Source organism: Leptodactylus fuscus, chromosome 4, assembly GCF_031893055.1.
Source record: "Leptodactylus fuscus isolate aLepFus1 chromosome 4, aLepFus1.hap2, whole genome shotgun sequence".
Taxonomy (NCBI): Eukaryota; Metazoa; Chordata; class Amphibia; order Anura; family Leptodactylidae; genus Leptodactylus; species Leptodactylus fuscus.
The window spans coordinates 185,159,301-185,183,804 of NC_134268.1; the positions used below are offsets into that span (position 1 = coordinate 185,159,301).

Consider the following 24,504-nt stretch of genomic DNA (forward strand, 5'->3'; position numbering starts at 1 on the left):
AAGCAATTGCCCCGGTGACCCAGCATGTGGACTGCAGATCTATAGTCAGGTTGTGGGAAAAAATGAAATTACCAGCAGGCGTGTTTTTGTTGGAAAGATCTGAGAATTTCTCAAAACATTATAAAAGAGGAATGCTATTCTGTAGCTTAGTATGTCGACAAAGCAAAACGTCAATTATGAGTTTCTTTATATTAGTATGGAGGTTTGTCAAGAACAACTGGTGGCCACTGGTGAATTTTGGACTAATAAATCTGCAGCAATATAGAACCAAAAAAAATCTAATACCTTTTGATTTCCCTCTGTGTCAAATTATTTAATATAGGCCACCACTTGCGTCAGCCATTGTTTGTCTTATGGCGAAGAAGGATTGTCCTGAAATGATTTGGATATGTTGCAAGAAAGCAGCTGGGAATTTCCCTAGGACATATCTTCCCTATGACATCTCTTTCCTATAATTAAAATAAACCAATTAATAAAAGGAGGAAACAAATATTATGGTTGGATACAGAGGTGTAACTTGAAGTTTCTGGGCTCTAATGTGAAATCTGTAATGGGTCGGCACTAGAGATGAGCGAGTAGTACTCGATCGAGTAGGTATTCGATCGAATACTACGGTATTCTAAATACTCGTACTCGATCGAGTATCACTCGCTATTCGAATGGAAAAGTTCGATGCAGAACCAGCATTGATTGGCCGAATGCTATACAGTCGGCCAATCAACGCTGGTTCTTCTCCTACCTTTAGAAGTCTTCTCCGTGCAGCTTCCCCGCGGCGTCTTCCGGCTCTGAATTCACTCTGCCAGGCATCGGGCCTGGCAGAGCCGACTGTGCATGCCCGCTTGTAGTGTGGGCATGCGCAGTCGGCTCTGCCCAGGCCCGATGCCTGGCAGAGTGAATTCAGAGCCGGAAGATACTGCCGGGATGCTGCACGAAGAAGACTTCTCGGAGGATCCAGCCCGACCCTCACTCGTGGACTTGGTAAGTATAATTTGATCGAATGTTGCCTACCCCTGAAGCAAGCATTTTCCCCCCATAGACTATAATAGGGTTCGATATTCGATTCGAGTAGTCGAATATTGAGGGGCTACTCAAAACGAATATCGAATATCGAACATTTTACTGTTCGCTCATCTTTAGTCGGCACACTTTCCAAGTGCGGTCTATGATACTGGTAGAAGAGAAAAAGGCAATAGGCGCCCTGCTCCAAATGTGAAAAGGTTTATTGGCACAAAATGCATTTCGGGAACAGGTCCCTGTCTCAAGTGTGTATACCTTTTTATCTTCCTTTCGGTATAATACTAGTGTCTTCTTATGTTGTACAGACTCCCTCAGGCTCCAGGGCCCAGTAGAGATTGCGATCACTGCGCCCTGGTAGGACAAATTCTGGTAGACCATATTCTCATGAATGTGACTGCCATTTTGCACAGCCAGTTTACATCTGTGCAGCACCTCTATTAAGTGATTTGTGAAAAATGATCAATCAGTCCATCACAAAAATAGTCTATGGCATTTCACATGGAGGAGGCATGGGGGGCTTTCCGCTTTCCTCACCACAGGGAATCCTGGCGGTCAGACCTCCAGTGCCCTAACACTTATTCCCTATCCTGAGTATAAGAGTCTTTGATGGAACAACCCCTTTATGGCCATGCTTGATTTTTACAAAGCTCCATCCACTTTGGAGTCCAACTAGCCCACTATTTTGCCTGACATATGTCAAGAACAAGAAACGCACATATCACGCCATGTGACATGAAGTCTTGCCCTTTTTTGTGACACATAAAGTGGCTTCATCTCATGTAGAATGTGGAAGCCTTCTACTGGACTTGGGAGCCTTGCCCACTTTTCCAGGAGTCTCTGGAACTCTGGGAGGTCGCCCCCCTTTTGTAGGAGTCTGTAAGATATTTAGGGAAAGTTGGAAAGTATGCTATAAGTGGACATCATAAAAATAATGAACATAGCTTTAGATGCCATGCTTTTTTTCTTCCAGCGGCGATTTGGTCATACACACAGTGACTTCCTTTCCAGTAACAGTTAATAGACTTCTCCCCATACTAGTAAATGACCAACTAGGTTTACATAAGTCTCTATATGAAGCTACTGGCAGTACTCACCCCATTCTTGGCTTCAGAAAAGGTGCCACTGAATCCCAGATGTATCCAGAGACTTATAAGATGCCATGGTGCCAAAAATGTGATTGAAAATAGAATATAGTCTTATAACCACGAAACGAAAGGCACGAGCTTGTATTTAGTAATAAATATCCCAGTGCTCACTGATCTCATGTGCACAACACGTTGCTATCTAAGGTAAAAATGGAACAACTAACCAAAGAGGAAGTGACTTGTTTGCAAAAACAATCACACTCATTTATGGGCTTGAGACACAGGAAGTGCACAAAGCACTAGACAGGCCAAAGACTCTTAAAGAGATCCTTAATGCATGATAAGTGGCTGCTACTTACACCAAAAACAAATTCCACTTAGTGCTTATTTGCCGCCATCCATGTCAGTCTAGTGCAAACAGTTATCACATTGTACACTTTCAGTGCTATGAGTTATTGCACTGTTTGGTGGTAATAACTACATCAGTGACATTGTTCTCCCATCTATTTATACGTCTTGCATGGTCCATGGCTTCATGATAAAGGCCGCATTTCCCAGACTGACCACAGCTTGGTTGAATTGAACTCACAGCATTATAATGACCTCCAGATCCAGAATGACCGGGGCTCTACTGTCCCGTACTCAAGTAACGCGGCTCAGAAATTGCTACAAAGCTCTTAGTTCAGTTCAACTGTACCCAGCTTGGTTTGGGAAATGTGACCATCAAATGGACCATGTTCTTCTAGCCAAAGGCAACTGTCTCATTTGCTTCTAACAGAGGACATGGCAAGGCCCAGTCAATGAATTTATCCACTTTGAAGTGGAAAACAGAAGAATAAAGATTTAGGAAAGGATGTTATTTCATGGGGGAAATAAGTATCTAGTTCTCTCTGAAGTAGCCTCAGTCATTGATACCGAAAAACTTGTGAGTGAAGCGTCGGGGTACTTGTATGACCCATGCTGCATTCATTTCTATGGGGCTGACAGAGTTTGCAGTCCCGGTAGCTCCATAGCAATGAATGGAGCGCTGGTCACAAATTGCACTGGCACTCCATTTACAAGGAGGCTTTAGGGGGAATTTCGGTCCACCATCTCCAGATCAATGGGTGACCTGGCAGTCAGACCTCCCAGCTTTTGGACACTTATCCCCTATCCCGTGATTAGGGATAAGAGTCCATAATGGCACAATCCCTTTAAGGGTGTGTTCACACTGCTTCTACTGTCAAGCTTAAAAAAAAATAGCCTCACAAAGCAGCTCTGTTTTTTAAAGTGTTAAATTAAACTCATTTAAGTTTCGAGCACTTTTGGGTTATTTTTTACGTGTCGTATTGATTTCAATGGGATTTGGAGAGTTGTTCTAAACTCATGATAAGGCCAAATGACGCTTTTTTTCAAAAACAGAACTAAAAAAGAAGTTTGTTGACTCCCATTAAAATCAATTGGAGAATTTCAAGGCATTTTTGAAGCTCCTTTTGGTAGAAAAGCCTCAAAAACACCCTCAACAATATACAAGAAATAGTGTTATAGACTAGAATGCAGGTCCAGTCCTGAGAAATTTTCCGTTTTCCGAAAACAAATCTCTTGCCTGTGTTAGTTTTTGGCACTTCATGAATATTTACCATTACAGGAAGACCTAGACGTGGAAGCTTAAACTTTTCCAAAATAACAAACACCATTCTGTGGAAAATAATGTCGGCACTGAGACCTCTGAGCTGAAGCTCGCAGCTTAAACAATGCATGTAACACTCAGTAGTGCGGCCTGAAGAACCGAACTATAGGGAGGAAAAGGGATAAACAAAAACAAGACTATAGAGAAAAACTAAAGAGAGGCCGGAAACGCCACGATTTGGCCGTGGAAGAAACGCCGCGGGAAAAATTGTGGCGTTTTACAGTACTTGCAAAGTGGATGGGATTTGTGCGAATCCCATGCCCACTTTGCAGAAAAAAAATCGCAGTGCGGACACGCCGGTGCGGTTTTGAAAATCGCAGCATGTCAATTATATCTATGGAAACGCCGGCATCTTTCCCATAGATATAATTGTAACAGAACGTCTGCAGAAGAAAACTCAGAATTTTCTGTTCAAAGTGCTGCGGGAAGAACCACAATGCGTTCATGTCGCGGTTGTTCCTGCAGCGCTGTAGCGCGGCGGTTCCAGCCCATGGGGCCTTAGCCTAAGGCTAAAGCCCCATGTTGCAGAGATGCAGCTTTTTTTGTTGCACATTTTGCTGAGGTTTTTGGGCCAAAACCAGGAGTGAGCAGAAGGTAGAAATATAAGAACTTCCTCTATATTTCTCATTCCTTCTATAGCTATTCTTGGCTTTGGCTTTAAAAAAACGCAACAAAATCTGCAACAAAAAAAAGCTGCTAAGGCCCCACTTTGCGAAACGCAGCTTTTTTTTGTTGTTGCAGATCTTGCTGTGGTTTTATGAACCAAAACCAGGAGTGGGTTGAGCAGAACGGAGAAGTAGAAGAGCTTTTTATATATTTCCCATTCCCTTTGTAGCCATTCTTGGCTTTGGCTCAAAAAACCACAGCAAAATCTGAAAAAAAAAAAAGTTGTGTTTCTGCAACGTGGGGCCTTAGCCAAAGAGGCTGCAAAATACCGGACACTGGGAAGCACTACAAGATGCCCAGGAGAGGCCAAGATAAATAAGTATCAATGTTTTGTTTTGTTTTTTTAAATTTTGTCTGCAACTCCCTTGAGCCTCTGTTTATTATACTCTGGGATGTGAAGAGAACCAAAAATTTTGAGTTTCGCCAAATCCACAATTTCTGGAAAATTCGTAACAAACCCAGCTGGTCCGCTCGTCTCTAACTACAATATTGTTCAATTTACACGTCCTTCATGGAACAAATGAATATTGTAACCTAAGGAACCAATGTAACATTATAGAAGGTCCATGATGTGAAATGATGTGAAAACTCTTTTCTTCTCATCTATGCTCGTTTTTGCTTAAAAATTCAAGAAAGTTGATAAAGTACACCGCAGCAAACTGAAGTGTCTGGGAGAAAGGACTGATTCATGACTCATTGTCGGAGGCCTCTATATAGCACAGGATAGGGTGTTCACAGCTTTCACAGTCTTGGTACCCAAGGACAATGTCCATTCTAAAGAAATACATCCTTTAGAACTCGGAAAGAATTAGTTAGATAACCTCAAACCTGTAGATAATATGAGCAAGAGAATTGTTCTGCGTGCACAGGATATCATAGATTTCTACCCACTAACACGTCTTCAATTTTTTATGATTCTTTATATCAATAAAATGAGTCACCTAATAAAAGAAAGGTTTATAAAAATACCAAATAGTAAAATGTACCTGACAACAGCTTCACAACAAAAAACAAAGCAACAATGTTTTATATATACACTGAAACCGCTTTCAGCCGACCACCCAAATTTGCACAGAAAAATTAAAGTCTTTTGTCGAGGGTGATCCTCTCAAAGAAAGAAGTATATACAATAAAGCCCCTCAAACTCCCAAATAATGACTTTATTGTTCAGTATATTACACAGAACCAGGTCTAGACTGGGACTAATAAAATAGTTATGGTACAACCCATGGGAGAACAACTTTTTTTTACTCCCTTGGTGACATGCACATTTCCTACTTCAAGATGGCCTTCTTATTCTTGGTCCTCTGCATGGCATATTTCTAAATTTTAGTCCACAATATGGCTTTCCTCTAATTCCTATTCACCAGCTTGATTTCCGTCTCGTTCCTACATCCCAACATGGCACCCTATAAATTATGGCTCTCAGCATGGTTCCCCTCTCATTCCTAGTCCCAAGTATGGTATCCCTTTAAACTGTGGTCTCAGAGCTTAAAGAAGAAGTCTTCTGAAGACGTTTCACTATATATGGGAGACTTAAGACTGGAGTTCCCATAGACCACAATTTCCACCCAAGGTGGTGGCTGTCATGTCATGAACGTGTTCACCACAGGCAAAGGTACAGTGACATCTTGTATTTGCAACTGCACCTTTCAGCACCATTATTTTAGAAACCTATGTAATATGGCATTTCAGAAACCTTAATAAGATGGCTAACCACTTTAAAGTTAGTATACAGGTGGACTGTCAGTCACTGAGTAGAACTTCCTAGTGGACTGCTAAGGACCGGTTCACATCTGTGTTTGGTATTCTGTTCTGGGAGTCCCCATAGGGACCCCCCAATGGAATACCGAACGCATTGACAAGCGGTGAGCTTATGAAAGCACAAAGCAACATAATGTTATACCACCTCAATCTTCTCCTGCTACTCCTGTGTTTTCAATGGGACAAATTCCCATTAAAAACACAATACACAAAGGGGGATTTATCATAACTGTTACACCATTCTTCAGGCGTAATATAATGTAATGCCACTCGATATTAAAATAGTTATTTTTACACCGACCAGTGGACACTTTCACATGGTCTCTGATGGATTTTCAGTTTTCTATACTTGCCATTGTCTTTAAGAAGACCACCTCTCTAGAAAACCATTTTCGGTGGTCGTCTCAACGAGGTTTCGCCGTATATCACTTGTTATACCATCATTATGGCTTTACAATGTGTCTGTGAAAATGTTGGCTGTGCATTTTTCACAATTTGTCCAGCAAAAAAAAAAAAAAAAAAAAAAAGAGAGAAAAATCTGGTTGAGGACGGTCAGTACAAATCGCAGGAAGGTAACCGGTGAACCTGGATATTTCCGGCTGACTCAATTCTTTGACGTCTTCGTGTTTGATTGCAAAAGCAAAACTGGTTCCTGGAGTGGACGAACCGGTTCATGAAGTGTACAGCTATTTATCCATAGAGAACTCAAGATGTAACGCCGCCCACTGGGCTTTGAAGGTGAACTTTATCTTCATCTTCTCATTAGCTCCACAGACACGAAAGGTCGTCTTTAAGCAATTAAAGGAGAAGTCTGCTATTCTAATACTGATAAATATAGCACCTGGCTCTGCAATCCAGCACTTCTAAAGTCCTCCTAATGTTCTGTTTATAGGCTGCCAGCAATTATGTTCTGTATCAGCAGCATATTATTGCTATCACATGACCAATACAGCCAATCACGGGCTTCAGGTCTCATGGGCTGTACTTATTAGCATCAATGGTATAGCTCACCAGAGGGGGGCCATGGGAACATACGTGCTGGATGGGCAGAGGCTGTTGAGATTAGTATTAGTTAGTTTTTTGCACCTCTTTTTCCAAAAATCTGTTTATTAAAATTTCATTTTCCAAACTATCTGAAAACACCATAAAGTACAGAAAACATGTGACATATAAAATATTCCTAAGCAACAACCTTCCACATCTATCATCGCTCCGCTATTTCCACTGTACATTTGTTGGCACAGGAATGGGGGACAAATGTGCAGCTGTACCCTTGAGACACTACCCTGCATGCCAGCTGCAATCTCACTTATTCCTGACACCACCCAGGACTCTTTCCTAAATCCAGTTTTAACTGATTCAATTCTAAGAAACTTTGGAGTGAACTGATATACAGCACAACAGGAACGCAGGCAATAGTTTAAGATGGTATTAAAGGGAGTCTGTCACCAGGGTGAAACATATTAGACCAGTAATACAGGTCATCTGAATGTAGTGTCTTTTTCCCCATGAAAATTCACGCCCCCATTTCTGAGACATTTATTTATTTTACAATAAGTAACCAACCAGTCTGGATCACCAAGGGCGGCTCTGTTGCTCCAAATTGCTCTATTTGACTCTAATATATGGCGTAAACATGAGAACACAGGACCAGGCGAGATTTCAGCATAGCTACTTGTCCCTGTCACTTAAAGAAGCGGGGCAAATTAGAGCAGTGTGGTGCACAGCAGTTTGGTGCAATGGACCACCCTCGTTGCTCCAAACAGCTCATGTGCCTATTGGGAAATAAATGAATATCTTGGCATCGGAGGAGTGAGAACAAAGGTGCGCCCGACCTACCTAACTGTGTTGCTGGTTCAATATGCTTCACCCTGGTGACAGACTCCCTTTGGCGGTGTTATACACCTCTGGAAAGTGAGGTTGCTGAGCCCTAAAGTCAGTCTGCTGACACTGCCATGACTGGGGTTGTGAAGTCGGAGTTTTGGGTGATCAAGTTAGAAAGAATATTTACTAACACCGAATTCAAAATAAAATGCCCAATCATTTTGAATTATTTTATACAATTATTAATATAATGAATTAGACCTCTAGATTGTTACATATTCACTATTATAGGAAGCCAATGGATGGTTTTTGTGAATTAGGGGATCTTTGCAGCTTCTGTCTGACTACGGCTATCGGCCATTTATAAAGGAGTCAGAGTCAGGCTATGAAAAAGTAGAGGAATCGGAGCCTACCAACTCCACAGCCCTGGAAATAACTCTGGAGCAACTTTTAGACCTGTGTATTGCGCTATTCCTCTGTTATGCCTACTAAAAATGTATGAGTACATGGAAAACTGAGCGCGCGCATACAGCCATCATACATTGATGGTTTCAGCCATCAATCTTGGTCCATGTGTTGACCAGGAGAAGGACTACTAGCAGTATAGTTATCTCCATGGCTCCCTGCGACATACTGTCCTGTACCGATTACCCCATGTCACTTGGAGGCAGCATAGATAACTCTAATGCTAGGAATACCTTAACCAATCACTGGCCATGGATTGGCTGCGCAGGCACTTCCTTTCATTTCTCGCATGTCAAGATGGGGTCAGAAAGTAGAGATTGGGGGAATCCCAAAAGGATCTAAACAACAGTGGATGGTTATTGGTGAAGTTAGTAATGGTAGTTTTTCTTAAAACTCTTTTCCTACCTTAAACCCCTTTAATTTCTAATATCAAAAAGCAACAATTGGATTTTTCCCTCATCACTTACATAATTGCATAATACTCTGTTTGTGTATGGTGTGTACATTGTATTCCTGATAACAGCAGGTATATACTGTACACTACAGCCTAGGGCATAGGGCATTAGACAGGAAATTAACTATGTAGGCCTCCTGAATATGATGAAATCATGGACGTACCCCTGCACTGGGCCTTACATTTCTATACTATGTGCTAGAACTATATTAAAATTCTACACCATACTGTGTGACCCTGTGACATAGGCAGCAATGGAAGTATGGAAGAGATCTCTAGTGTTGTGGAAACAATTGCTAGAGCAAGGAAAGTGGAATCTTGTGCAAAGGCAGTGATCTCCATAGGAAGTGATCTGTAACGTTATCCTGAGTGCAAATCTAGTGTTCTTAAGTGCAATACAAGCAATTCTTGTGTGATGAAAGTGACACTTGGAAAAGACTTGAAAAGAACAGCCAAGAAATGGACGGCGTGTGCCGTAGAAGATAAATCCTCTGCACAGGGCGCGTACATGGTACAGAGATACAACTTATCCATGCGCAGCGCAAAAAACTCACAGTGCGAACTGGAACTGGCCTGCAGTGCATGGTTTGCCGGAAACGTGTCAATTACCCCATGCAATTCATAGAGTGAAATCTGTATCAGGTCCACAGCGGGGGTACACAGGGCAGCCCTCTTTCTGACCCTGGCTTGCCTGCAAACTACAGAATGATCATTTGCACCCCCGCCCCCCCCCCCCCCCCCCCCGCGCCAGCAAAACCTAAGTTCAGCTCTGACCCACAATGATCGCCCTATGAATTACAACACTAAAGATTTTGGTGGCAGATTTTGGACAAAGCAAAAAATTTGATAAAAATCAGATTTTGATGCACATGCTAAGGTTATGTTCACACAGGGTTTTTTTGTGCTGGTGCCTATTCCATCCCTGAAATCTGTTCCATAAAGGTGACAAAATTTGCAGAAGAAATCACCATCCAACATCAGTTCTGACTTCAGAGGCAGCCTCAGCATCAATTTCTGCCTCAGTTTTTTAACATGTGAACATACCCCATCAAACGCTATGCTTACTTTATTGGCGGTGCAGAAAATCACTGTGGAAAAAAAAACTGTGTGTGAACAAATGTAAGGTCTTCTTTTATATTCCCTACTCTTTTTGATTCTACTATTGGCTTGGCTCAACAGAAACTGCATGTGTGAATCCTGCCTTATGGATCATAACCCTGCTGCAACAGACATGAAACCGAATGATGTATAAGAGATCTCTAACCTAATGTAAGGGATCTATTATGTAGCAGAAGTGATCTCTAATGTAACAGACATGATCGTAATGCAGTGGCGATGGATCTCTAATGCAAAGGGAATGGGGCATTAGACAGGAGTAAGTAACATATACTCCAAGAAAAGTCACCCATAGTACAATAGAAGTATCAGAGGGAGTGATCCTTAGGGCAGTGCAAGTGATCCCTGGTGCAATAAAAGTGCATTACAAGATATCACATCTATACAAATGAATAGTAACAATGTATCAAATAAAATGTAACTATTGAGGCTTCAGTTACTCTGTAACACATAGACAGGATCCAGTATTAGTAAAGAACAGCCATGGCTGCAGCCATACTCACCCTAACTAGTTGATTGCTTGCAGATCTGCCCCCCAGTAATCCAGCATTCAGTGGGGTGATCATACAGACAGCTCAGGAGCACCCCGACCACTCACACTCCATTCTGGGGGTCTCTCCCTCTGCAGATCCTTGCACCCAGGAAATGTAACAAATCCAAAGCGATTCTGCAACTTGCAAGCAAACTCCGCGACAACAGGTGGTCACCCTGCGGGTAGAGAGGGCACTAGAGCGGGCACACTGCTGGGCACAGCCTGAGTTACTTCTCTAAAAGTACGAAGTGCTGGAGCGGAGCAGACACGGATCCAGCTGGAGGCAGCAAGAAGTGTGATGTCAGCGATCTCCAGGGGCAGGAAACACAGAGCAGCGGACCTGCTGCACGGGCGCCCTCTAGAGAGCACCTTGTAATATTACACTACATTATCAACAAGTCTGTAGACTGGAGTGCGGGATAATATCTGCTGCAGGGATGTTGCCCTGCTCTGTAACAGTGGTTACTCCATAAAAGATTCACCAACAGTAAAGAGGACCTTTCACCACCTCCACCAGGTTTTTAGCCTCTGTTTGCGGTGTCACTGATTCCAGCACAGTTGTAATTTTCTCTCTAGCCCCCACCATTTCTGAGTAACAAGCACAGTCAGTTTTGATGCCTGATGTGCAATTTAAGCAGAAGGGCAGTGTAAGCCCCAGAGCTTCAATCAGAGTCGGCCAGTGTCAGAGCTCAGAATCACACCCATTGTCTGCTCCTGCCTGACACCGCAGAGACTAAATAGCATATCCGGCACCAAAACTATCAGCACTTATTGCTGGGGAATGGTGGTGGCCAGAGAAATAATTCCAGCTTTACCGGAATCAGTGGAGCAGCAACTATTGAATGATGTAAAGAACTGAACTTGGAGGTGGTGAAAGGTCCTCTTTAAAGGCTAAGGACTTTGTATGGTATCTATCCTGTGTGATGCCACTCCATATGGTGGACAGTAGCATCTGTACATGTGCCTAGGGTCACCTGAACCAAACAGTGGTTTCCCCTTGTGAATCGGTTCCTCTGCTGCTGAGAAGTTGCCATTTATTTTTCTATGCAAATGAGCTCTTTGGAGAAACAACAACGCCCTTATTGCTTCAAAGAGTGCATTTGAATATTGCCAAAAACTGCAATATCTTGGCAACAAAGACACAAGGGAAAACACTGTTTGATTTAGGTGACCCTAATCTACTGTACCTGTCTATATGGATTGATGTGAGATCTGGTGATAAACTCCCTTTAAGGAATGGAAAAATAGACAGCACCTGTGGTTTTTCCTGCAGTGCTTTAGAGCTGCGGAACGTCCCGTGGGGCCTTAGGGTTGGTTCACACTAGCGCTTGTATTCCGTCCGCAAGGAGTCCGCATGGAGACCCCCCCCCCCCACCTCGGACAGAATACCAACGCTAATGCAAGCGCTGTGCAGTTAAGCACACAGAGCCCATAGTCTATAATGGTATAAAAAGTCTATAACTCCTTGAGGACGGAATACAAGCACTAGTGTGAACCAACCCTTAGCCTAAGGGTGAATTCACACTGAGTAAACGCTAGCTTATTCTGAACGTAAAACACGTTCAGAATAAGCGGCGTCTAAAGCAGCTCCATTCATTTCTATGGGAGCGGGGATACGAGCGCTCCCCATAGAAATGAATGGGCTGCTTCTTTCACTCCGTGCAGTCCCATTGAAGTGAATGGGGAGTGCCGGCGTATACGGCAAGCTCTGCTCATGCCGGAGCGTACACGCCGGCACTCCCCATTCACTTCAATGGGACTGCACGGAGTGAAAGAAGCAGCCCATTCATTTCTATGGGGAGCGCTCGTATCCCCGCTCCCATAGAAATGAATGGAGCTGCTTTAGACGCCGCTTATTCTGAACGTGTTTTACGTTCAGAATAAGCTAGCGTTTACTCAGTGTGAATTCACCCAAAGTCTAGCAGCACATGGCTGATTTTACAGAAGAACCTGTCATGCAAAGTCTGCCATGGAAATATTCCTGAAGATTTCCTGCGGCCATTCACCTTGATGGGAGCTTTAGACATAATCTACCCAAAGGTTGAGCAGAGTTCTTATCTTTTTCTCATCTTATTCTCCAAGAGCCTCTGACCTCTTTATAACTCAAGTTCACACCCGTGTTCCATAATAGGGAGCTACACAATTTAGACACTGGCATAGATTTCTTCCATAAGGACTAGTTCACACGGGTGCAAGGAGGTGGATTTTGACAGCGGATTTCGCCTCAAAATCCGCCTCCATAGAATGGTGGTCTATGGAGACCGCAAGCTTTGATTTTCTGCTAGCGGTTTTTCGCCGGTAGCAGAAAAAAAGAAGTGACATGACCTTTCTTCAGGTGTTTTCCACCTGAGGAAAGCAATAGCAGTGAATTGGAGGCGAAAAACACTTCGCATTTTTTTTGCGGTCCACTCACTTTAGGGGAGGGGAAAACCGCCTGGCTCCAAAAACCGCGGCAAGGACCAAAAACCTTTTCCTAATTAGGAAGCGTTTTTTTTCCGGACCAAAATAAGCCACACGTAATTTACATGTGAACTAGCCCTAACTCACATTAGAAAACTGCATTCTGCAAGGTGTTTTTTATTCACTTCTGGAAGTTTGTCATCATTTACGTCAGTCTCTATCCCCAATGATATATACAGTGTAATATCCTTATCTCAAACATGAACATACACACAAGGCTATGTTTTATAGGAAGCCTGTACATGTGTTACTTAGTTTGCATGTTAGGCTACATGCACATGACTTTGTACATGTACAGGTCTGTGAGAAAAAGCAATGGATGACATTCCTGTGCTGTCCATGCCCTCCATGGACCCATACATTTCAATGAATGAGCTTATGAATAGAACCTGTCCTGAGTTTTGCCTCAAGGCTCATGCAATCCCCCATGATAATACACAGTTCTGTATGTAGAGCCATAGTAAGGAATGGGTCAGTGCTATTCAGAAGTTGTACAATGTATATAGATGATAGTGAGTTACAACACATCCCAGTATACGTGATATTTCTGATTTAGCTTTTTAAGCAGATACAGTATAAGTGAACCTGCCAGGCAGGTTTGGATTCATTCCGAAGAATTTCTGTTGTTATCAATCTGATTAACAAAAAGATGAGATCCATTAATGTAGAGTGTTCAGTACAACACACCCAACTGTTTGCACAATATCAATAGACATGGGTGTTGTCAGGTACATAACTTCCTACAGGGGATAGAGAAAACATACAAATATACTGTGTACATTCACACATATGAAGACATCATAGCAACAGCTTAAAAATACAGAACCGCCAACGTGACATCATTACAATGAAGTGCAACCTAGAAATGCACAAATCATAATATACCATTAGAACTGTTAGGTGTAACACTAAAGCTGTAAATCATGAAAGCCACAGATGCTTCAGCACTGGCTACACTAGAGTGTAAAGTCTTGTTCTTCACCCTTAACCTGCAAAGTACCAGATTGGCTGAATAGCCACAGTTTATCAGCAGGAGCGCTGTACCACAATCACTGGTATGGTACCAAGGATGAAATGGAATTGTAGTGAAAAGACAAGCAATATGTTGATACCAGGAGGGGAACTACAAGGACCAATTGACAAATTTAAATAGGGTTAGTAGGTGCATATTCTGGGAAAAAGTCAAGTTCAAGATCAGGAGTCATGAACAGAGTCAATACATAGGAACAATATCCATGTAGGATGTTCCTTGCTATAGGTAGGAGCAGCAAGCAATTATCTTCAAATGCCAGTAGCTTTGATAACCATATACCATGATCTGAGCACAAAATGAGAACCCAGCAGGGCCATGGCAGAAGGTTATCCCTACAATGCAGGAAAATTAAGTAAAAAAACCGGGATAGTGATAGAGCGCTACTGCAAGCTGAAGACTCAGGATTTGGAGAGAAAATATTATTTTATTGGTTCCAGAAGACAGAAACAAATAGCTACGCGTTTCGATGTTTGACATGCGCCTTCTTCAGGCCAATGCAAGGTACAATGTCAGAGCTATTAATATTTTTTTTTGTCCACCGGAGACAAAGATTCAGTGTACAACTTTTACTATAACTTTTCCTTATTTTCAATTTAACTTTAGTTAGATATTATATTTTAAAACTTTTTTTAAAAAATTTGTAAACTCCCATTTTAGACATAATGGGGGGGAATTTATTAATCCTTTGTGGGGAATCGCTCAGGTAGATGCTTGTAGCAGTGCAGAAAACAGGGACACAGACACTGGATTGCACACAAGTTCAGGCTTTATTCACATGCAACGCATACACTGCTTTTGCAAAGCAACAGGATAAACAAAACAAAACCCTTCTCAGCTGAGAAACTAACTTAAACGTAAGGAAACTTTTCCCTGACTATACAGGAGACTGGCTACCAGTCTCCCACCTTGGCAACAACAATGGGTGGCACAGTACCTGCTTTGGAGGTTCGGTCTGGACAGTTCAATCTGTCAGTGTGGTGCTAAACTGCTAGTCTTCACACACAGACTGTTATCAGGGCCTGATTAGTCAGCTGACCTCCCTGGTTCTGAATCGAATATTTACTGCGAATAGCTAGTAATATTTGATTGAGTACGAATATTTCGAATACCGTAGTATTCAATTGAATACCTACTCCATCGAATACTACTCGCTCATCTCTAATCCTGATATAAAGCACTGCAAATCATTTACATTGCAATACTGAATTCTATTTGAAAGCTGTCCTAAGCAGGAGAGTGGGGTTGTAGAATATCTCCACTATATAGAGTAGCCAACATTCACTTCTACTTGCTGACACCGCTAGGTGGCAGAACAAGCCAAGGAAAGTCTACAAATGTACGTACGGTATCTGCATCTGTGTCCTCATGCAGTATGATGCCCCCTTCATTGCCCACATTAGTGCACCCCCCATTGATCTCAGTTTATACCACTGAAGCAATGACAAGATGTAATGACATTTTACTAAAGCAACCAGCGAGAAGGTGGTATAAGAATGTATAACATGTGACAACTGCAGAAGTCAAGTTGGTATTGCATGTCATCACTGCTGTATACATACAAGGCTGCACTGGGCCCTATGATTGCGGGGGCCCACTCAGTTGACCGGATCGAGCGGGATAATCCCACATTATGGGTGCTGTCTTTTTTAAAATTAGACAGAATAAAGCTACATAAATACAATGAATTTTTCAATACATTTTATTTATTTTTTATTAATTTCTTTAATTTTGAGTCCCACTAATAGACTCCACAATGCAATCAGCTAATCACTGATATAATGCTTTTGGTATGTGCTTATTGTCAATGTCATGCTCTGGACTCTTGCAGGCTCAGCTCCTGCAAAAGTTTGCTCGGGGACCCATTTTTTGCTAGTTATGCCCCTGGTCAGAGCTCTATCTTAGGACAAAAAACTCCTAATTAGACAGCTGGTTTATTGCTTTTTAGGAACTATTAAGACACCAATCTGGTGTTGTATTTGCTCTTCTGAGATTTTACATTAATTTTCATTTGCACACCATCAAATTGGATGCACAAAATCCACTTTGAAATCTGCACCCACTGGATTTTGGTGGTATGTGTATATTTTCATACATGTACATGCAGATTTGGTGCAGATCTTGAAGCCATCTTTTTAATATCTGCACTGAAATAAAGAAATAGACCTGATGCTGATTTTAAAATCTACAGCTCAGGCCAATTTCTGTACAGAAAAAAATTCTGAATCATGTGTACGAGGCATAGAATCTAAGAACTGAAACCCAAACACTAGTGTGAACCTAACGTTAATATAGCCTAAGGCCCGGTTCACATCTGCGTTCAGGATTCCTGCATGGCGGATTTTGACACCGAGAGTGACGCAGGGAGCCACGTCACTCTCGGGTCAAAACCCGCCTGCCACGGCTTCCCCCTCCAGAGTTGGCTCAAATGAAGGGGCCAAACACCGGAGGTTGCTGCTGCCAGGCGGACGCCGCGGAAGCTGCCTGAGGAAAGGATAGCCCGCTTCTTCTTGCCACTCATGGAAAAAAGTAGCCTGGTGGTCTACATAGATTACCATTGTGAGGGGGCGGATTATGATGTGGATTACGCGCCATAATCCGCCCCCTTGGTGCCTGTGTGAACGAGCCCTGACTTTCTCGTCTGGAGTGGCCACCAGACCAGTCCTGTTATAGTCATTGGGGTCCATTGGGCACTGTTGGCATCCACTCGTGGGCCATGTGGACACACCAGCACAAATGTGAACGTAGCATCAAATGGCTGAACATGATCTATTGTGGATGAAGTAAATTCTAGCTCATGTGTCTCATTTCACAAAGTAATATGACGGCAATGATTAAATATATACAGTACACATCGCTTCTTCACTTGTAGGAGTTCAATTCAATTTCATGAAAGATCGCCCCCTAGTGGCCATCCTGTGAACTGCAGCAGACTGATCTAGTAGGCTGGGTTATTACGTCATCGCAGGGGCGGGGCACGAGTCAGCCTGTGAATGAGCAGAGCTGAAGGAGCTGGTGATGGCGGCGCCGGTGAGGACAGTCATCTGTCTGCTGAGGAATGACCTGCGGTACCACGATAATGAGGTAGTGCCGGCTGTCATGGCGGTGTGTCCGGTACCGCGCCATCTCTAGGGGCTGCTCTACACTTGTCTCTTGTGAGCAGCTGTAGTTACACAACCGCAGTGCATTGGTGCAGACAGCTCACACAGGACGGCTATTGGTGCAGCCTGCGGTTGTGTAAGAGTGGGCGGGGCGTGATACACGTGTGCGGCTGCGGATTACATAAATATATACTGTATATATATATATATATATATATATATATATATATATATATATATATATGTGTGTGTGTATCTAATATACATAGTGCATCTATCTAATATATATATATATATATATATATATATATATATATATATATATATATATATATATATATATATACACACACACATACACAGATGTAATAGAGTTGTGGTTATTTCTCCATAGTTGAGGTTATAATAGTGAGTTGTGATAATGATATACATAATAATATACTTTAGTTCTATATGTCATGTACATGGACCTGTGCAGTGCAGAGGGGATGTAAATACATAGTGTTGGCACCTTATTATAGGCCGGGTTCACACTGGTTCTGTTTGGTTTTTTTTGCTTAATACTTTTTGGAAGTTTTTTTTTTTTTTTTTTTTGTTGCGCTGTGAAAAACAAAGCAGTGGTCCCAGTCACAGTGTGGTAAAGCAGGAGTTTTATTGTGAATTGCTATGCTAAGACTGAGTTCAGACACGTTTTTTTGGTCAGGATTTTGATGCGGAATCCACGTCAAAAAACTGCCTCCCATTGAAATCAATGGTCATGGATGGGAGTGGCATGCGCTTTCTTCAGGCGGATTCCGCGGCTCATTCAGCTGTGGACATCCACCTCATGACACCTCCCTCCTTACTAGACCATTCATTTGGGCCTGATCCAGAGCGGAGTGCCGCCACTGCATGCCGGTGCACTGTATGGCATCCAGTCGGGGTTAGCCGCTTTTTGGTACAGAATCTGAGGCGGCCTCCACTTCAAAATCTGGACTAAATTCGGATCAGTTCACACATGGTTTTTGGTGAGGATTTTGAAGCTGAATCTGCCTCAAAATCCTCCTCCAAAAAAACGCCTCACCATACAGTTTTATGGAATCCACTGGTAATTTATTTCCACTAACGGGAAAAAGGAGCGACATGTCCATTCTTCAGGTGGATTCTACCTGAAAAAAATCAGTGCAAGTCAACTGGAGGTGGAAAATCCGCCTCATGGTTTTTGGATGCATTTTTTGACGTGGAATTGACAAAACTTCGAGGTGTTTTTAAGAACATAATGCATGGACCCATTTAAAAAAGCGCCTCAAAAAAACATGCTAAAATATGCCACACAAATTTTTACTAAGCAGATTTTTCCTGACCAAAAACCTCCATGGGAACTCAGCCTTACAGGTTGCTGGTAAAGGTGTAGCTTTGTTGTGCGCCTGTCTGCTGCTACATGTGAACTGCGCCCAAAGCTCTTTATACATTGCACAGAGCAATTTTCTATTTTTCATAATAAAAACCATCAGTGTAGACATTGGATAAAGTGGTGGGGGGTAGGATACATAACCATTAGAATATGCCATCACCGTGACGGACCACCACAAGGATATGGATGGAGAGGTTGTGGTGCTATATAGGCCCCTAGATCCGTATTCTACATGTAGCATGGATGCGCAGCACTATAGGAATCTACACTCACCGGCCACTTTATTAGGTACACCTGTCCAACTGCTCGTTAAAACTTAATTTCTAATCAGCCAATCACATGGCGGCAACTCAGTGCATTTAGGCATGTAGACATGGTCAAGACAATCTCCTGCAGTTCAAACCGAGCATCAGTATGGGGAAGAAAGGTGATTTGAGTGCCTTTGAACGTGGCATGGTTGTTGGTGCCAGAAGGGCTGGTCTGAGTATTTCAGAAACTGCTGATCTACTGGGATTTTCACGCACAACCATCTCTAGGGTTTACAGAGAATGGTCCGAAAAAGAAAAAACATCCAGTGAGCGGCAGTTCTGTGGGCGGAAATGCGTTGTTGATGCCAGAGGTCAGAGGAGAATGGCCAGACTGGTTCGAGCTGATAGAAAGGCAACAGTGACTCAAATAGCCACCTGTTACAACCAAGGTAGCCAGAAGAGCATCTCTGAACACACAGTACGTCGAACTTTGAGGCAGATGGGCTACAGCAGCAGAAGACCACACCGGGTGCCACTCCTTTCAGCTAAGAACAGGAAACTGAGGTTACAATTTGCACAAGCTCATCGAAATTGGACAATTGAAGATTGGAAAAACGTTGCCTGGTCTGATGAGTCTCGATTTCTGCTGTGACATTCGGATGGTAGGGTCAGAATTTGGCGTCAACAACATGAAAGCATGGATCCATCCTGCCTTGTATCAACGGTTCAGGCTGGTGGTGGTGGTGTCATGGTGTGGGGAATATTTTCTTGGCACTCTTTGGGCCCCTTGGTACCAATTGAGCATCGTTGCAACGCCAAAGCCTACCTGAGTATTGTTGCTGACCATGTCCATCCCTTTATGACCACAATGTACCCAACATCTGATGGCTACTTTCAGCAGGATAATGCAATGCCATGTCATAAAGCTGGAATCATCTCAGACTGGTTTCTTGAACATGACAATGAGTTCACTGTACTCCAATGGCCTCCACAGTCACCAGATCTCAATCCAATAGAGCATCTTTGGGATGTGGTGGAACGGGAGATTCGCATCATGGATGTGCAGCCGACAAATCTGCGGCAACTGTGTGATGCCAATATGGACCAAAATCTCTGAGGAATGCTTCCAGCACCTTGTTGAATCTATGCCATGAAGAATTGAGGCAGTTCTGAAGGCAAAAGGGGGTCCAACCCGTTACTAGCATGGTGTACCTAATAAAGTGGCCGGTGAGTGTATGGTACTATAGAATATGACCACCTTATGGCTAAGACCCCACATTGTGGAAGTGCAGTGTTAAATGCTGCTAATCTCATCCACATATTGTGGTGGAGAAGCTGCATCTTCAAATCCATGTTAAAAGGGTTATCCACTTTGTACAATTGATGGCCTTTCTTCAAGATAGGCCTATCATTATTAAGCCTATGGGGGTCCCTGGTGTCACTGGTACTCAGTTAGCAGGGCTCTGGCTTCATTGCTCACTCACTGTACAAACTATACTAGAGAGTGAAGGGACTGCAGTTCTGTCCTATTGAAATCTATTGCTGCTACCAGTTTGTATAGCATCTGGTGATGTAATATTGATGGCCTATCCTATACTAGCGCTGGTGTGTTACCTATAGATTTAATAGAGGAATATGCAGCAAAATAATTCAATGCGTTTTTGCTGCTTTTCCCTCTGTGGGGCCTTATTTTAAGGTGGTTTTTGTTCTAACAACTGGGTAGATGATGAATGTCTGATGGGACTTGCCCATTATAAACTGGAATGGGGGCCCCAAACCCTTCCAGCTCTCCTGACTGCAGGACCACGGCCCTGCTACTCCATTCAGTGCACTTACAATATTTTTTTTTTTATGTTTTTTTATTGTTGCATATAAATGTTGAATTCAGCAAGTTGTAATTTGAAAAGAAAAAAGGAAGAAGCTCACAAAAACATAAAATCAGATGATTCAAGGCTTAAAAAAAAAAATTGATCCCAAATTGGTCCCAAGTTGAAAACCTGTACAAATATAACCAAGAACACAAGTAACACAAATGCATTTTTTCACAATTTTAAAACATACGTTTTTTTCACAATTGCGCATCAAAATTTTGAATTTGATTTCTCCAAAACAAAATATAAAGAAACATCATCTTGTGACATATCAAATGAAAGCCTGTATCGCTCTGAAAAAAATGATGCCTCTCCCACCTATTTATCTTAATTCTAGCCCAAGATATGTTAAAAAATGTAAAGCCATACCAGGCCAAAATTCACACTTTTTCAAAACTTTAGAAGTCTATAAAAAATTAACTGATGAAGAAAAAAATTCGAAACTTTTTATTTGTCCTATGATATGACATCCCCTTTGATGTGGCTGTTCAGTGCACAGCCACCAATCAGAGGCGCTACTGTGCAAAAGAAATTTCATAGGGGTTTTCAGTCTGAATCCCAGAGGGTTTGATGCAGATATTGCCTGTATGTTGTAGGTATTGCTCTGGGCGCACAGGAATGCAGATCATATTGTCCCACTCTACTGCTTCGATCCAAGACACTATTTGGGAACTCATTACTACAATTTCCCAAAGACCGGGCCCCATCGCTTAAAGTTCCTGTTAGAAAGTGTCCAGGATTTAAGGAACACACTCAAGAAAAAAGGAAGGTAAAGCTGAGATTGTACAACATATAATATCCACATCTATTGTCATATCCTTTTTAACCCTTTTCTATCCTATCCTCCCAGCAATCTACTACTGAGGAGAGGACACCCTGAAACTGTTATTGAGGGTCTCATCCAGCAGCTTGGTCCAGTGTCAGCCGTGGCTCTACATGAAGAGGTACATCCAGTATATTCACTAGTCAGGGGAATATCATGTTAAAAAAACTGCTTAAAATGTTCTAAATCTGAATTCTCAATCTGTGAGGCCGAGGCACAACTCATATACTGGTGAGACACAGGTATGGGTGCTTAAAGGGGTTGTGCAGGATTCAAAAACATGGCTGCTTTATTCTTCTCAGGAAGTGACATCATGTCCGTTGGTCACATAGCAATGCCACATCTCCATCCTATTAAAATAAATGTGAATGAGCTTCAACACAGCCATATGACCGACGGACATGGTCACTTCCTGAGAAGAAGAAAACAGCCATGTTTTCGAAGTCCTGCACACAAGGGGTTGTACTGTTATGGACACTTATTCCCTATCAGCAGGATAAGGGGATAAGTGTCCAATCTGTGGGTCTTCCCCAGTGATCAGGAGCATAGGGGGATGAAATGCCTCCTAACAGCTCCTTGGGAATGGAGGATAGGGGATAAGTGTCATAAGGCTTAGTTCACACATGGGGCTTAATGGCGGATTTTGGCATCAAGAGTGAGGTGGGGAACCACATCACTCTCGGGTCAAAACCCACCTGCCATGACTGTCACGGCTTCTGATGGTCACAGCTTCCCCCTCTGGAGTCGGCTCAAATGAATGGGAGGTTGCTGCCGCAGTTCGGACACTGCGGCTCAACGAGCTGCGGAATCTGCCTGAAGAAAGGGCAGCCTGCTGCCGCTCACAGAAAAAAGTAGCCTGGCAGTCTCCATAGACCACCAGTTTGAGGGGGCGGATTATGACGTGGATTATGTAAGATAATACGCCCCCTATGTGCCCGTGTGAATGAGCCCTAACAAGACAACCTCCTCAAGGCTTCATGCACAGTCGTGTGCATTGTCCAGTGTGCTAGTTGTGTTTCCAAAAATAGCAATAGAAAGTGATACATGAAAAGTTATACATACCAAAAATTGGTGCCAATAAAAAACTTAAACTTGAAAAAATGACTTTCAGGCAACAAAGGAAGAGCTGGATGTCGAGAAGGCGGTAAAACAAGTCTGCACACAGCATGGCGTCAAATATCATACAATCTGGGGGTCCACGTTATATCATCGGGATGATCTCCCCTTCAGACATATCTCTAGGTAAACCTTTTAGTGTCGCCAGTATAATGTAATGTACCAATAGCATGAAATGTTTTTGCACTTCTCAATTTTTCCATGTGGAATTAAATAGTTTAATTGTGCAGTTTTGATAACGATAAACCGGTGACTTAATGTAGATTACTATACCAGAATACATATAGGTGACGTAGTAATATTTTTGGTTTTGTAGCTTTCTGAAAGCATGCAAGAACTTAGCTCTAACACGAGACATAAAACTAGTACTTTGCACATGAGTGAAGACCATTGATTTGTGTACAGATGTCAGTAAGGCTTTGTTCACACTGCCATTATTGCTAGTGATCCTGGGTTTACTGTATTTTGACAGCAAAAATAATACAGTCTGTACTGTACTTGTTAGCAAAAATGCCACAAACCAAAAGGAAACCAGATGGACCCTATTATAGATCAATGGTATACATCAAGAAGCTATGCTGTTAAGAGGGCAGCCTTGCAGCACTGCAGTCCTGGGCTCAAATCCGACCAAGGACAATAACTGCAAGGAGTTTGTATGTCCTCCACATGTTTGTGTGGTTTTCCTCCTGGTACTCCGGTTTCCTCTCATACTCCAAAGACATACTGATAGGGAACGTAGATGGTGAGCCCTATATGGGAAATGACTGGCACTGCCTGTAAAGTTCTGCGAAATATGGCGCTGTACAAGGAAAATAAATAAATGTATCTGCATACTTTGCAGCCTGTATGGACACAGTGATCCTTCTGGTCAGATTGCTGTCCTAAAGCGTTCTTTAAAAATCCTAAATCTTGTTTCTCTTGTAGTTTACCTGATGTCTATACACAGTTCAGGAAGGCGGTAGAAGTGCAGTGCAAAGTGCGGCCAACAGTACAGATGCCAGAGAAATTGAAGTCTTTTCCAGCAGGCCTGGAAGAGGGCTCTGTCCCAAAAGCAGAAGATTTGGGGCAGCAAGGTTGTAACATTCTGTATGGTGGTCATTGTATTGTTTTATGTTCTGTGTAAACCATTAATAACAATTAAAATGGCACATATATAGGAATGGCAGAACGTCTGCTTGTCAATAACATCCAGAACCGCCACCGAACCACTATACAGTGAATAGGAACAGAAGCAGATAGCTTTGTTCTGTGTAGCAGCCATGCTGCGTTACTGCAGCTCAGCTCCCATTCAGATGTATAGGAGTGGTGCTTCAGTTACTTGGCATAGTCATTACACTAGGATCAAGACTATCTTCTTCTGGCTCTGTTCTCCATTTAGCAGAATACAGCTGTTCAGTTGGGGGTCCTGAGTGTCGGACCCCACTGTCCTGATGTTGATCTTTTCCAAGGATATCATCAATATAAGTCTAGGTTCACTTCTGAGGTCTGAGTGAGTCTCTTGGACTTTCTCTTCCTGCCGGTTTCAGTTTTAGGATCCATTCACACGGAGTAAACACGTCATTTTGGCAGAATACACGTGTAAAAATAAAACTCCCATTGACTTCAATTACATTTTTTTTACACGTGTAAAAAAAAAAAAAAAAAAAAAAGCGTCAAAAAACACCTCACGTTTTTTACACGTGCAAAAAATGTCATTGAAGTCAATGGGAGTCTTATTTTTACACGTGTATTTTGCCAAAATGAGCGCGCATTTACTACGTGTGAATGGACCCTTATAAAAACGACGGACACCGTTAGTCAGTGGGGTCCGTTGTATTCAGTGTGTCACCGCTGTTTTAGCGGTCCGCCTCTACATTGTTTGGGTCACTCG

General features: G+C 42.6%; 2 protein-coding genes across 4 annotated transcripts in view; one reads left to right on the top strand and one right to left on the bottom strand.

Annotated features, from left to right (window-relative positions):
* LOC142200837 (mitogen-activated protein kinase kinase kinase 3-like) overlaps positions 1-10,856 on the bottom strand; it is a 108,558-nt gene extending 97,702 nt beyond the window's left edge. For 2 of the 3 annotated variants that reach the window (XM_075271478.1, XM_075271477.1), the window contains exon 1: positions 10,564-10,856. In XM_075271478.1, the coding sequence (XP_075127579.1) occupies positions 10,564-10,626 (63 nt within the window). In that variant the 5' untranslated portion in view covers positions 10,627-10,856. The remainder of the gene's footprint in view (positions 1-10,563) is intronic. The other variant, XM_075271479.1, reaches the window with a different exon arrangement.
* A 6,229-nt stretch (positions 10,857-17,085) lies between these two features.
* Positions 17,086-24,504, top strand: part of LOC142200852 (cryptochrome DASH) — a 32,972-nt gene continuing 25,553 nt past the window's right edge. The window contains exons 1-5 of the mRNA XM_075271495.1: positions 17,086-17,166; positions 21,292-21,464; positions 21,546-21,639; positions 22,630-22,760; positions 23,559-23,707. Coding sequence (XP_075127596.1) covers positions 17,101-17,166; positions 21,292-21,464; positions 21,546-21,639; positions 22,630-22,760; positions 23,559-23,707 — 613 coding nt within the window. The 5' untranslated portion in view covers positions 17,086-17,100. The remainder of the gene's footprint in view (positions 17,167-21,291; positions 21,465-21,545; positions 21,640-22,629; positions 22,761-23,558; positions 23,708-24,504) is intronic.